At 41.9% G+C, this 14,912-nt stretch overlaps 1 protein-coding gene across 4 annotated transcripts in view; it reads right to left on the bottom strand.

The window, feature by feature from the left end:
- MEGF6 (multiple EGF like domains 6) overlaps positions 1-14,912 on the bottom strand; it is a 255,179-nt gene that overhangs the window by 215,498 nt on the left and 24,769 nt on the right. For all 4 annotated transcript variants that reach the window (XM_065574928.1, XM_065574927.1, XM_065574929.1 and 1 more), the window contains one exon: positions 9,810-9,919. In XM_065574928.1, the coding sequence (XP_065431000.1) occupies positions 9,810-9,919 (110 nt within the window). The remainder of the gene's footprint in view (positions 1-9,809; positions 9,920-14,912) is intronic.

Raw genomic sequence — 14,912 nt, 5'->3', positions numbered from 1 at the left:
ACTGACCAAGTATCTATAGATATTTTCCTTGGGATTTCCTATCACGGATATATTCCATGCTGCATCTTTAGTAAAGCCCCACAACCTTAAAATATCACTAGTACTCTAGTCCTACAGGAAGAGAGCATCTTTTATTAAGAGGACGTCAATATTATTCAATGGAATTCTCTCTGCACGCAGGAAATAACCTTCAGGCCCGGTGGAACGTTAAGGCTCTTTGGGTTTCATTCTCTGATCCTGTGAGATCTCATAAGCTAGATAGAGTCAGGTTGGCTCAGTGTTTGGCTGTGCCTCCACAAGGAACCTCTAGATGCTGCATGGAGTGGTACTGACAGTGCAGTAAGTGATGCTCTTCCCTACAAGTCAGTACAAGGAAGGCCCACCGCATGGTTCTAGGGGATACTGGAAATACGTGACTAGATATGCGTTCTACTCCTGACCAGGCTCCAAACTTCCTCTGAGGCTTGGACAAGTACCTTCACCTTTCTGTTCCTCCTTTTCCCCAACTGTAAAGTGGAAATAATAATAATATCCTATTCCATAAGGGGCCTAAAAGTTTTAATTCACTAACGCTTGTAAAGAGATCCTCAGACAGAAGATGCAACATATGGTTTTCCACTGTTACACAGTGCAGCTCTTTACTGTTAAACAGTTCCTACATTTCATCCCAGGCATGGCTGCTATTTAATGGATGAAATGATTGTTGTGTATAGACTACAAAGGTTAATTAGAATCTTTCATAAAAGATGGTATACAACTTTCATATTGTATTACACTATGAAATGGACAATAGCTACCATATAGAAATACTTGCTTTTATCAGGGTTATGTCTGACCCTGGGGGTGAGATGGGAGGGGGAAATCACTATTCTCTGGCTCATTTCTTGGCAATGTTATTTATATTTAGGCAAGACGATGAGCCGCAGGCCCTGGGGGAGGCCACCCCATTGCTGAGCAGCTCCTGCCCAGAGACAGCCCTCACAATTCCAGCTGGTGAGTAAGGGCACAGGGCTGCAGAGAGCTGCCTGGAGGCTGCAGGGGTAAAATAACAAATCCCTGCAGGCGCAAAGTGCAGCAAAGCCTGCGCTCACCAGCTACTATCAATGGATTGTTTTGTTGTTGATTTGTGTGTGTGTGTGTGTGTGTGTGTGTGTGTGTGTGTGTGTGTCAGGTGACATCGAAGTTTACAGACTACTACTTATTTAAATGCAACCCTGCCAAGCCCACCTATTACTGTTTCAAAAGACAAGGGGTAGAGGCTTACAGGAACATAGTAGAATAGGTCTCCTGGAAAGTCAAATACAATAGAATAAAGTTAACTGAAAAAAGCATTTTCCATACACTGTACCACAACATACATGTTCATATGAGTTAAATATGGAAGAGATCATCCAGGACAGAAGACAGCTTTTCAAAAGAGGATACATCAGATCTTTAACCAAAATTATATTTGATCCTAAGCAAAAGGCTCACCCCACAGTATTCTTGCCAGCAAGTTAAAGAAGTATGGATTGGTTGAATGCACTATAAGAGGAACAGAAAGCTGGCTAGATCGTCGGACTCAACCGGTAGTGATCAACAGCTCGATGTCTAGTTTGCAGCTGGTATCAAGCAGAGTGTGCCAGAAGTTGGTCCTGGCACTGGTTTTGTTCAACATCTTCATTAATGATCTGTATGATGGGATGGGTTGCACCCTCAGAAAGTTCGTGGATGACACTAAGCTGGGGGGAGTGGTAGATACGATGTAGGGTAGGGATAGGGTCCAGAGTGACCTAGACAAATTGGAGGATTGGGCTAAAAGAAATCTGATGAGGTTCAACAAGGACAAGTGCAGAGTCCTGCACTTAGGACGGAAGAATCCCATGCACTGCTATAGGCTGGGGACCAACTGGCTAAGCAGCAGTTCTGCAGAAAAGGAACTGGGGATTACAGTGGACGAGAAGCTGGATATGAGTCAACAGTGTGCCCTTGTTGCCAAGATGGCATTCATAGGAGCACCGCCAGCAGATCAAGGGCAGTCATTATTCCCCTCTATTTGGCACTGGTGAGGCCACATCTGGAGTATTGCGTCCAGTTTTGGGTCCCCCATTACAGAAAGGATGAGGACAAATTGGAGAGAGTCCAGTGGAGGGCAATGAAAGTGATTACAGGGCTGGGGCACATGACTTACGAGGAAAGGTTGAGGGAACTGAGCTTATTTAGTCTACAGAAGAGACAAGTGAAGGGGGCTTTGAAAGCAGCCTTCAACTATCTAAAGGGAGTTCCAAAGAGGATGGAGCTAGGCTGTTCTCAGTAGTGGCAGACGACAGAACAAGGAGCAATGGTCTCAAGTTGCAGTGGGGGAGGTCTAGGTTGGATATTACGAAAAACTATTTCACTAGGAGGGTGGTGAAGCACTGGAATGGGTTACTTAGGAAAGTGGTGGAATCTCCATCCTTAGAGGTTTTTAAGGTCAGGCTTGACAAAGCCCTGGCTGGGATGATTTAGTTGGGGTTGGTCCTGCTTTGAACAGGGGGTTGAACTAGATGACCTCCTGAGGTCTCTTCCAACCCTAATCTTCTATGATTCTATGAACAGAAATACAATTTAGCCCTCTGAACTGACAAAACAATAAGCTTCCAGGAGCCAAGGGACAAAGTACACATGAAAGTCAACCTATTAAGGAAATTAAGTTGTTATATGAACATATTTGCTGTGGACCAAACCAACACACCTTACAAAATAATCAAGCCTTCCCTCGTGAAGACCTGGTACAAGATTTTTTCGGAGGGTTGTGCAGCCCATGGTTATGCACCAAGCAGAGTTCTGACATATTTGCAGAATAAAAACCAACAGCTGAGCGTGGCTGCCAGAGTAGGTCCTGCTGAGCGCTGTTTAACTGCTCACTAGATGATATGCTAAAGCTAAACAGAGCTGGCAGTGTGATATGTAGTTCAGTGCAGGGTAACTCACTTTGGAGTCTTTAATAGGCCATTTGTGACTAATAAAAGCTCCCCTCTTAATAAGGCGATTAGAATTTGGCTGCTTTCTATGCACCCCTTGGGGATGCTCAAAGTGCTCTTTCAACCCACCTCAGTCTGATAACCCCCCCCACACCAGACTTAACATTTTATTCTCCCTCTTTAGCCACAATCAAGCCTGTGCCTCAGAACCTGGAAGACAAACAAGAGTCATTAATAGCACAAGAAATGCTGGCACTGAGACTGGCTTGTACCCATCAAAACGTCATAAAGTACTGAATCACCCACTAAATCTTTCTTCCTGTTCCTCCTCGTTTTCCCTCCTTTTCGCCATCCTCAATTCCTCTCCATCCTACAGTTTCATTCTCTGAAATGGAAGGAGTTAGCAGGGGTGCCCAGACACAGTGTCTGTTACTGAACTCCAATCATTCCATTCAGGTTAAGAGCTACCAATTGTACAGACTTGACGAGACCCAACTTTTCAGCATCCTGGAACTAACAGTAGACATCGTGAGGCTACCCAGACACACAGGCCTTGTATTGCACAGCAAGGACCTTAACTACACTATTCAACCCATGTGGAATTTATGTGACATCTCAGATGTCATCTGAAACTAATAGTTTTAGCTCAAAAGTCAATCTTATCAGTTATCATTAAGGAAAGGAATCTGATACCATACTATGAGTGAAAAAGGCTGTCATGACTTCTGACCTTTTCCCTCTCTAAACTGGGCTGTGCGGATGAATGGCCCAGGACAAAGGTGGGTGAAAATGCAATAAGGAATGACATGGTAACAGAGCTGCAGCGAAGCAGCATGGTTCGACTTAAGTCAAAGTGATTTAAATCACATTTTAATCATGATTTAAATCATCAAGCAGGAAACTTCGATTTAAATAATCAATTTTCATCTTGTTTTGCAACCGTATTTTTTAATTATTTTCCTAAAGAAAGTTTCTAACCAATGAGACTCAATCTATTTAAAAATATGTTCATTTACAAATAAACATAGCCCTTTACACAAAGTTTGGTACTTTTTCCTAACCATATGAACACAGTATATCTATACATATTTAAACAATTACATAGCTTAACACACATTTATTCAGATTATTGTTTACATATTTCATTATATTAGAAAATGGTGAATAATGCACTTATTATGTGATCATTTTTACTTGTGATTTGTATCAAGCTCTATTTGGGTAGAAATTGGCATTCAATTAAAAGTGTATAAAAACAACATTGTAAAACTGGTATATTAGTTAAATAAAAAACATTTTAAATGTGCTAGACAAGAAAAAAAGCAAGTTTATTGAGTCATTCTGCATTTAAAACTGATTTATTAAACAAAAGGAAGTATCTGTAATTAGTAAATTGAGCTGATTGTTTCTGGTGACCATGTCCTTCAAGACTTTAGAACTAGTAGATCTCATTCTCTCACACCTAGTTTTTCTCATAGACTGGACAAGCTTGCCTTTCAACTCTTGATGGTTTCTTAACTTTGACTGAACTAGTCATTCAACTGAACTAGCAGAATAAACTGAAATGAAAAAAGGCTAGTGGTGTCAAAAGCTGGTAAAAGGAATTCAACACTCTCTGGTTCCAGGTGCTTAGCCAGTGACTGCCACTAGTTCAGAGGTTTGACTTTTAAAGAACTTCTGCAGCAAACATGTACACCTTAATTTTTATTTATTTACTTTTTATTTTATTTAAATGTAGTTTAATTACAAGTAGTTTAGGCCTTATCATAATTTCAAATTTTAATTTTAAGTAGATTTATCTTAAAAAAGAAAAATGGATTAAAGTAAAATAATCCAATTCAAATTTTAAAAAATCTGATTTTTTTAATCAATCATCACTTGTTTTCCACTGTGAGCAGAAGGGAGGAGAAAAAGCAGGTAATCCACAAGGGAATTGAGCACTACACATTTATAAGGTGAGATCTGACAACTCCTGGGAAAGTTATAAGTCCAGCAGACAATTGCAAATGGCACAGGGGGAGGGGAATAGCACGGAAATCAAATATTCCTCAAGAAATTTTCAAATCTCTGCGGAGCATTAATTCTTTAGACCTCTTCCTTAAGTGACATTTTACAGGGTGTTTCTATGAAACTTTCCATCCATTTCCTAATTATTCATTCCCAGCAGAGATGCTGAACTCTGTGGGTCGTTAAGCAGGTCCCAGCCTGATGGTACTGCATAGGCCATTCTCACACCTCTAAATACTTGGACAAGCACATTTAGGAGGCTGGAATAAGCCCTCAGTGTTTCAAGTCAGCTGTAAGCCTGCTAAACAAGGAAGAGGCAGAGTGTGGTCTCAGTTGCCTAGGCAAAGCACTCTCCTGCCAGGCAGGTAATACAGCCCTGGGGGAAGCACACTCTTCAGGGTTGGGTTAATAACCAGGCAGATACCGGGGCCTTGGTCTCCCATAATATTATTTAGCAGATCCTATCGTACATCAGATACTACCTCATGACTATGAAAGAGGGAAACTACAGGCATGGCTAAGCTATGGGCACGAGTATAAGAACACAAGGAGTATAAGAACAAAGTTACGGTAATAGAGCATCATGCGCTTCTGCTTTTAGACAGACGGAGGGGTTAGCTCACAAAAGCAAGCGAAGAGATTTGTAAAGGAGCATTCAAATGCCTGGAGGAACAAGCATACTGCGGTGAAGAAATGTTAAGTCAAATCGGAAGACAGAAAAAGATGTTCTTGTTGGCTTGATTCTGCCTTATAGTTCTAATTATATTTTTTACCACTGATGGCCTTGCCCACATGTCTGCATGGAGCAGGAACAAGATCTATTACATCTCTGAGAACAGACACTCAACTAAAATAATTTGGCATAGCTCCATTACTTCAACAGAACTACACCAATTGACACCAGCTGAGGACCAGGCCCTGAGCCTTCCGTGTTACATGAGGTAGTTTCCACAGCAAATCTTGCAGAATTCACAGGTTACTGGGCACACTTCTCTGTCAAAGTAGTTCTTCATTCATACAGTTTATTCAACTCATTTCCTCTCTCCATCCTGACCCCTCCCCTTCTGATTAAAGGATCCATACAAGTCTCAACAAGAACCAAAAAAAAAACAAAAAGTTCACACTAGAGAACGGGGGGACTGGGCAAAAAAGTAATTACACCCATGCAAGCCAAAAAGCTGGAGATGCTACAGGGCACCCTCAGGACAGAATATTTTGATACATGAAAGAACAACAGACTTATACATCAATCACAATATGTTGCTGATTGAAGCAGAAAGTCTGGATACAAGTCACTTGCCATCCCACAGAGCAGTGTTGAATGGTGGGTAGATAGAACATTTAGGATAAACAACAGCAGCTCTTTCCTATTGTGGTTGACAGTGGTGTGCCAACTTTAGCCACCAGGCTTAAGCACTCTGTTGTTGCTTCACCGGGTTCTAACAAAGTTTGATCAGACAGCGCAGACTGGACCAAACCATGTTATAACTGGGGCCAAAAACCTAGTCTATAGTCCTTGTCTAATGCAGTCATGGTTACAACACAGCTGTCTCCTAACACAGTTAAAGCACAGCTCTCCCTTGAAGTACTATTGGGACCTCAGTGCGTGCCATATCATTAAATACCACTATAAAGCCTCACAAGCGAGAAATATGCTATGGGCGTATTGAATATGGAACGTAGGAGATGGAGCATCTATATTTTCACTTTGCTAGGGGTATAAACACAGTTTTAAGCTCAAAAGAAACTGAAGATAAAAAATAAAGAAGGCTGAATGTAAGATCCAGAAAGGTGCTTGGAAACCCAGTGCACATTTTCATGTGAGCCCATGCCAGATGTGATCAGTGAAAAAACATTTGACTTCGGAAACTGAAACCCTTCTGCCACAAACTAAACAACAGCTCCACATTATTAAGCCAGCCCTTTTGCATTCTAGATTCTCCAATTCTGCCAGAATTTCTACTGAAGTGGGTTTGGGCCAGCAACGACCCTCCCAAAAGCCTTCCTTTTCTAAAGCATCAGACAGGTCCTTGTTCTTGTCATCCACAAATCAAAGTTCATCCCTCACCTTAATTTCTGGTAACAATTTGGCATCTCCCTCTTTTTTTATTTTTCTGGAGTAGCAACAGCCTCATTTTCCTTTAGTCAGGACTCAACCTGAGTTCCTGCCCATATTGGCTCCACCTGCAGTGACACCCAGGACTAACCAAGCTGACCCTGGGAGCTGTTAAAAAGGAGATAAAATAAATGAGCTGCCTGTGACAGGGATACTCTAAGTGCTCAGGGTTAGCCAAACACAGAGGCAGCCAGCAGTGGAATTGCTGGAGTTATAGGGAGTCAAGAACTTAAACAGCCAAAGCAGAGATGCAGGAGTGGACTTGCAGAGTTAACCAAGACAACAGGATGGTATGGTAGAGCGCGTTGCAGCCACAAGCCTCCTATTTTTTCACATTTACCCCCCTTCCCACCAAAATATTAATTTAACTGGTTACCTGAATCACCTTCCCCCCTCCCCCCCTTGAAATCTCAAGGCTAGTGAACAGGAAGCAAGAGAAAATCATTGACTTTGAAGTCTGCTTTTCAGCCTCCATTGCAGGCACAAAGCAAAAACTTCTAGCTTTGTTCCTCCCAGGAATCATAAGCAAAAATACCCAAACAAACAAAACTTGAAAGGGAACAACAGGATCTATTGACTTATGCATAATAAGAAAGTAAATGGCATTTGTTCTCCTATCATGTCAGGAACAGGCACATGATGAATATTTAAATAGCCCAATGCCTTTGTTCTCAGAAGGTCCAGACATACTTCATTCTTTATGAGAGTCCAGCATCATCCATGCCCTCTGCTTAGCATCCCCTGAATCAATTCTTCTACAAACAGTACAGTGCAGTTAGAGATTATTCCAACACCTTTGACTTTCAGTACATATAGCTGGGATGACAAGTTAAGAGGTTTCTCTAGGCAGCTCTCTTTCCTTTCCTCTTACTCCCTTCCTGGATAGAATTATTCACTTCCTCTATAGGAAATTCATTACAGTAGTCACTTTTCTGAGTTCAGCTGAGAGTATTATCTGCCTGCTGCCATTGGGTTATTAAGTAGCCACAGAGTTTCCTTTGACACAATGGGCTTAGTCGCCTATATTATCATCCTTTAAATCAGAAAAATAAAAATTTGCTTCTTGAAGTGAGGGTGAAAGAGTAAGATGTGTCTAGCAAGCCAAGTGCAAGAAAAGGGGTCTGCAAGCCCCTCTGGAGAACAAAAGAGGACTAGCTGTAGGAGACATTTTCCAACGCCCCAGGTCAATTACAATCAAAATCATTTTTAAAATGGATATGAAAACTGTTGGCTTTCCTTCTTTTGATGCCAAGACAGCCAAGCACGCACCCCTTTTGTTAGTTCACCGGCCTGTCACCTCTAATGAAAGCTAAATTTTAATGACGTTGGTAGGAAATGCATCTCCCAATGCTAATTAAGAAAGGAGCTGATGATTTTATTCAGTTACTGAGCATGAAATTAATAATATAATCATGAAGAATATACGTGATACTCCCTCACTAGTGACTTTTATTTCTATGTATGTGCTTGGCTAGATCGGTGTGAGATCCAAGAGAATATTTCCTTTTTTCAAGTTATCCAAATATACCATTTTAATCAACCATGTTCCATAATAAAAGCACAGCAAATACTACTAATAATTTGCACCTTCATAGCATGAGCCATCAAAAGATTTTAATACATTTTAAAAACCATTAAAGGAGCCTTGCAACACTTATGAAGTAGGTACTTTTATACCCATTTTACATATGGTTAAACTGAGGCAAAGAGTGATTTGCCATAAGTCTTAAAGCACAGCAGTGGAAGAGCTGGGACTAGAACCCAGCAGTCCTGACTTCAAGTCCCTCACTCTAAACCACTAGAGATATCACAACCCCAGCTTATTCATACTGGGCAGTTAACTTCCTGTTCTGAGAATGTGACACCAACACCTTCTGTCGAGGTCCTGACAGTACTAAACGCCAGCAGTTTAAGAAGTCCCAACGTCCTTTATAAGGGGAGATCAGCCAAAAAGAAAGGGGTAGGGAGAGCCCCAAGTTCAGCCAGCTGAATTCCAAGCATGAAAAACCCTAAAATAGAACCAAAAATCATTTGACCCATTTGATCCTTTTCAAGATAGTCTGAGAGACACGTCCCCTTATATGTTCATTCATGAATGAACCTCTCTCTCTCTCTCTCTCTCTCATTTGTAAGTGCAGGGAGGGGCAAACAAAACAGGAAGCACACACAGCTGAGTGTCCATCAATTTCCAGCCGAATCTCACAGGGCTCCTGAAACAAAGTAGTGAAGCACGTTTTGGTATCTGAACGGTTCAAGGGCTTCATTTGTTCAAGGCCTCCTCCTAGGACAAAGAGGTGAGAAGCAGCTCCAGAGAATGCTGAGCAAGAGGAATTGGTGGGCAAATTAGCTATCACTGGCATGTTCACTTACATAACCAGCAATTAATGTTGTGCTCAATGATAACTCCACTCAGATTACAGCTTTCTGCAGCTTCTGCCAGTGGGACAGTTTCTATCACCAGATTGTGAGATGTTTTAAAATGTTAGTAGCGTTTGGCAACTGGGTAACTGAATAATGTGACCCTGAACATCTTTGTGTGTTAGAATGAGGAAGTGCTATACAAAACAGAAAGTGGCTCACACCACTTCACAGGAGTCCAGAGAGAAACTTTCCCTCCCATTAAAAGAAAGTATTCTTCTAAAACAGGGGTTTATAGCATCTGCTGCAGTGCACAGGCCATGAAATAAGCATGCAAAGACAATTGGAATGAGAAGAAAACCTCACTGGTGTGCAGTGGTACTTACAGTAAAGACAGCCGGCATCCCCTCCAAGCTGGGACCATCCTGGGCAGCACTTGTACACAGTCTGGTATTCCATGCTGTACACCTGCCTGTAGTCTGTGTAATAGGCTGTTCTAAAACACAAAACACAACCACCATTAACCCTTGGAGGAGGAGGATTTAGTAGGAAAGTGGAGTGCACAGAAGAATCAATTCTGACAGTAGAACCTAAATAAAAAGAATTTAATTTCAAATACTTTGCATATTTTCCACGTAGTCTAATAACAATCATGGATCTTAACATAATGCTTTTCAATCCATGTTAATCAGGGAAGAGAGAGCCCAGGGGGAGTGGGCTCCAGAACAAGCCTAGCACTTCTCTTCTTTTCCAAGTTGCGTATTTCATTAATTCTTTTGCAGTTTTGTGTGATCGCTTCCCCCCTAATTTAAACCGCTGTTTGTCAAAGGAAAGTCAATTTCTAAAAGCCACAGGTATTTTATCTAGTATTGGTGAGCGAGTCACACCAAGGGGCTGGTGAGAGCTCAAAAACTATTTGGCTTATGATGAAGGAATAAAAAAAAAAAAAAATCATGCTAGCATCCAACTGGGAAACGTCAAGCTATTCCATGCACAGACGGCTCCTAATGCAGTTGTGAATTAAACAACAAGCTACTCACAGGCAAAGCTGTGGGGAAGTTTCCAGTCTCCTCAATTCTCTTGCTCCCCTTTACCAACCATGACTAACACTCAACCCTACACCACTGCACATAGGACTGGAAGGCACCTCCTGGCTCATCAAGTCTAGTCCCCGATATAGCAGTCAATACAGTCATATAATCCCATTCATAAATGCATCAAGATCTTCTCGGGGCTCCTGCCTCTCCTTGCCCCTTCCAGAACTGTCCTATTTATATAAAATAAAACTGGCTTCATGACTGACAGCTATGGCCACTAAAGGAGTGCCAGGAGCATGGAGTGCCACACGCAACACTGCTTTTCACATGTCCCCAGTACTGGGCTCTGTGTAAAAGTACCCACCATCCAGCCCAGGTTCTTCAAAGGGTCCCTGAGGACTGCAAACCTTCACAGCAATCCTGGGCCAAGTTTCTAGTGAACCTGCTCCTCTCCCAAGGAGGGATTATTAATCTTACATTCAAATTAGGCGGTGTGGTGCATTTCAGGGTCTGTCTGAACTGGAATCATAGAATCATAGGACTGGAAGGGACCTCGAGAGATCATCTAGTCCAGTCCCCTGCACTCATGGCAGGACTAAGTATTATCTAGACCATCCCTGACAGGTGTTTGTCTAACCTGCTCTTAAAAATCTCCAATGATGGAGATTCCACAACCTCCCTAGGCAATTTATTCCAGTGCTTAACCACCCTGACAGTTAGGACGTTTTTCCTAATGTCCAACCTAAACCTCCATTGCTGCAATTTAAGCCCATTGTTTCTTGTCCTATTCTCAGAGGTTAAGAAGAACAATTCTTCTCCCTCCTCTTTGTAACAACCTTTTATGTACTTGAAAACTGTTATGTCCGCTCTCAGTCTTCTCTTTTCCAGACTAAACAAACCCAGTTTTTTCAATCTTCCCCATAGGTCATGTTTTCTAGAACTTTAAACGTTTTTGTTGCTCTTCTCTGAACTTTCTCCAATTTGTCCACATCCTTCCTGAAATATGGCACCCAGAACTGGACACAATACTCCAGTTGAGGCCTAATCAGTGCAGAGTAGAGAATTACATCTCGTGTCTTGCGTACGACACTCCTGCTAATGCATCCCAGAATGATGTTCGCTTATTTTTGCAACAGTGTTACCAGTTACTCATATTTAGTTTGTGGTCCACTATGACCCCCAGATCCCCTTCCGCAGTACTCCTTCTTAGGCAGTCATTGTATGTGTGCAACGGATTGTTCCTTCCTAAGTAAAGCACTTTGCATTTGTCCTCATTGAATTTCATCCTATTTACTTCACCCCATTTCTCCAGTTTGTCCAGATCATTTTGAATTATAATCCTATCCTCCAAAGCACTTACAACCCCTCCCAGCTTGGTATCATCCACAAACTTAATGGCATAGAGAATACACTTATAATCTAAATCATTGATGAAGATATTGAACAGAACCAGACCCAGAACTGATCCCTGCAGGACCCCACTCGTTATGCCCTTCCAGCATGACTGTGAAGCACTGATAACTACTCTCCGGGAACAGTTTTCCAATCAGTTATGGACCCACCTTATAGTAGCTCCATCTAGGTTGCATATCCCTAGTTTGTTTATGAGAAGGTCATGCGAGACAGTATCAAAAGCTTTACTAAAGTCAAGATATACCACGTCTACCGCTTCCCCCTATCCACGAAGCTTGTTACCCTGTCAAAGAAAGCTATGAGGTTGGTTTGACATGATTTGTTCTTGACAAATCCATGCTGACTGTTACTTATCACCTTATTATTTTCTAGATGTTTGCAAATTGATTGCTTAATTATTTGCTCCATTATCTTTCCGGGTATAGAAGTTAAGCTGACTGGTGTGTAATTCTCTGGGAAATAACGCTTTTTACAGATTGGAAAAAGGGCAAATATGGTGACAGTCTTCTAGAATCTCTCCTGTCTTCCATGACTTTTCAAAGATAATTGCTAATGGCTCAGATATCTCCTCAGTCAGCTCCTTGAGTTTTCTAGGATGCATTTCATCAGGCCCTGGTGACTTGAAGAGATTTATCTCAAATCCAAACTCAGGGGTGTTCTCTGGAAGGGCAACCCAAAAGGCAGAAAGAGCCCGTGCAATCCTCACAGATCTAATTCCTGGGTCACATGTTCTGGGGACGAATGGAACATTTAATCCTCAGCGAGTCGGATCTGGGACATTTTCAGGCCCAAGATGTTTCTCAATAACAAACTAGAAGGCCAAATGTAGCTCACATTCTCTCTGGCCTCCCTGAAGGGTGAGCACCATTCATGGCCCCATCAGACCCCAGGCTTCTTGGAGACTTCTTCCTCAGCATCTGTATTGAACTCCCTCCCATTCTGGACCACCATGACCCCTCAACTCTGAAAGATAAGCCCCCAGTGACAAGTGCCCTGATCTAATGTGCCCCCCGCATAACACCATCTGTTAAAACCCTTCCCAGCTCCCAATTAACAGCCACCCCAATATCCCACCCAACCAAATCCTGAAAAAAAAAACCCCACCAACTGCCATCACAAATCTGTTGCACAGGGTAAATAACAATGATACCTAACTCATAGATCTCAAAGCCCTTCAAAAAGGAGGTCAGTAACATCATCCCCATTTCACAGGTGGTAAAACTGACACACAAAGAGGGAAGTACTAGCCTGAGGTCACCCAGCAGGCTAGTAGCAGAGTCAGTAATAGAACCTATGTCTGCTGAGTTCCAGTCCTGTGCTCTATCCGCTAAGTCACACCACAGGTCTTGCAGCGGCTGAAGCTCAAGTACTTCTGAGGGCCCAATAGGATCATTATGCTTATTTTTGGTAATGCCCATGGCCCTGAGCAGGAATGGGGCTCTGTTACCACAGACATTGTACTAAGGCAGAAACTGAAGATCTTTTAATGACTTCTGCTCATGACTTACAGGGTGGGATGTCAGTCTGGCAAACAGAAGTTGAGTTAAAACATAAATAAATGTGACTTTTTCCCCTCGGAAATTTAGTGCTCTGTGTATCTGAAAATCAAAACAGAGATAAAACTTTTGAAGCTTTTTTTAAAAATCCTACTTCAGCAGAACATGAAACTGCTCACCCAAAGCACAATGGACAAACAACAACAACAAATATTTGGTACAGTTGAAAGTGTTGTATGCATCCACTGAAAATATTTATCCTAACTAATCCTGGTTGTTTGACTTTGTCTACATAACTCTACAAAGAAACTAAATAATGGTGCACAATCCCAATTAATTCCCATGAAGGAAATCTTCAACTACACTTCATTGCCAATGAGTATGTGACCTCACAGCTGACAAAAATAAAAGCAGTTACCCATTTTCTGGACAAGCTGCTAGCAAATTGTGAAGGAAGTAACCTGGGTCCACATACAGCTAAGAATGGAATTTACAATCTTTCAGGCACTAAAGATATTTAGCAATCAGGCTGAAATCTATCTGGTTCTCTTGGTCCCACCACCCAACGCCTTATGTTCCAAACAAATATTGCTTTTAATGTAATGCAATGTGCATTACAATGTGCAAAGTTAATGCCAGGGATGTGGTATGTAACTAAACCCAAAAGCATTCAGTGTAGAAATGAATAATATTACCCACCAATGAGTGGGGAACGCAAACATTTCTATGCATTGTGGTGACAGGAAAAGATCTTTTTCCCAGGCAGGTTCATGGAGACATTGCTGGATTGTACTACAACAGACAGTGTGTTTTTCTTTTAGGCTGCATAGACTCATACACGGAAGGCAAGCTGCTCCAAGGAAAATCAAAGGACAGTAGGAAAAACTTGATAGACTGTATTCTGCCCTTGGACATTCATGTGCAGCTCCTACTTAGGTCAAAGGGGAGTGGAGGAAGCAGTGCTCAAGCCTAAAACTCTCTAAGATATTATGACAGGCTACCTATGGATGCAGTGGAACGGAGATGACAGTGGCTAAGAACTACGGGAGAGGAGTTGAAGATATGGAAAAGTCCTACCATGTGCAAAACTTTACCAAGAAAAATGGGATCCAATATAACATCCTACAACAAATGAAGCACTAAATATTCCAACTGATCCAGACACTGAAAACTAGACTGGAGAAAACACAGCTCTGGGAACCACTCTCCACTCTTGTTGGGGTGACTCAATAACTTAGGTGTTTTTGCATCCCTAATTTGAATGATTCTCTGATCTTTTTGTTTCACTGAGCACTGGTCCAACTTCCTTCATGAGTTGGTATTTTTTATATGGAGATATACCTATCTCATAGAACTGGAAGGGACCTTGAAAGGTCATTGAGTCCAGTCCCCTGCCTTCACAGCAGGACCACATACTGTCCCTGACAGATTTTTGCCCCAGATCCCTAAATAGTCCCCTCAAGGATTGAACTCACAACCCTGGGTTTAGTAGGCCAATGCTCAAACCACTGAGCTATCCCTGTTAGGATGGAGAGCTACTCTT

Source organism: Chrysemys picta, chromosome 21 (assembly GCF_011386835.1).
Source record: "Chrysemys picta bellii isolate R12L10 chromosome 21, ASM1138683v2, whole genome shotgun sequence".
In the NCBI taxonomy this organism is placed as follows: Eukaryota; Metazoa; Chordata; order Testudines; family Emydidae; genus Chrysemys; species Chrysemys picta.
This window is presented reverse-complemented; position numbering and strand designations above follow the sequence as displayed.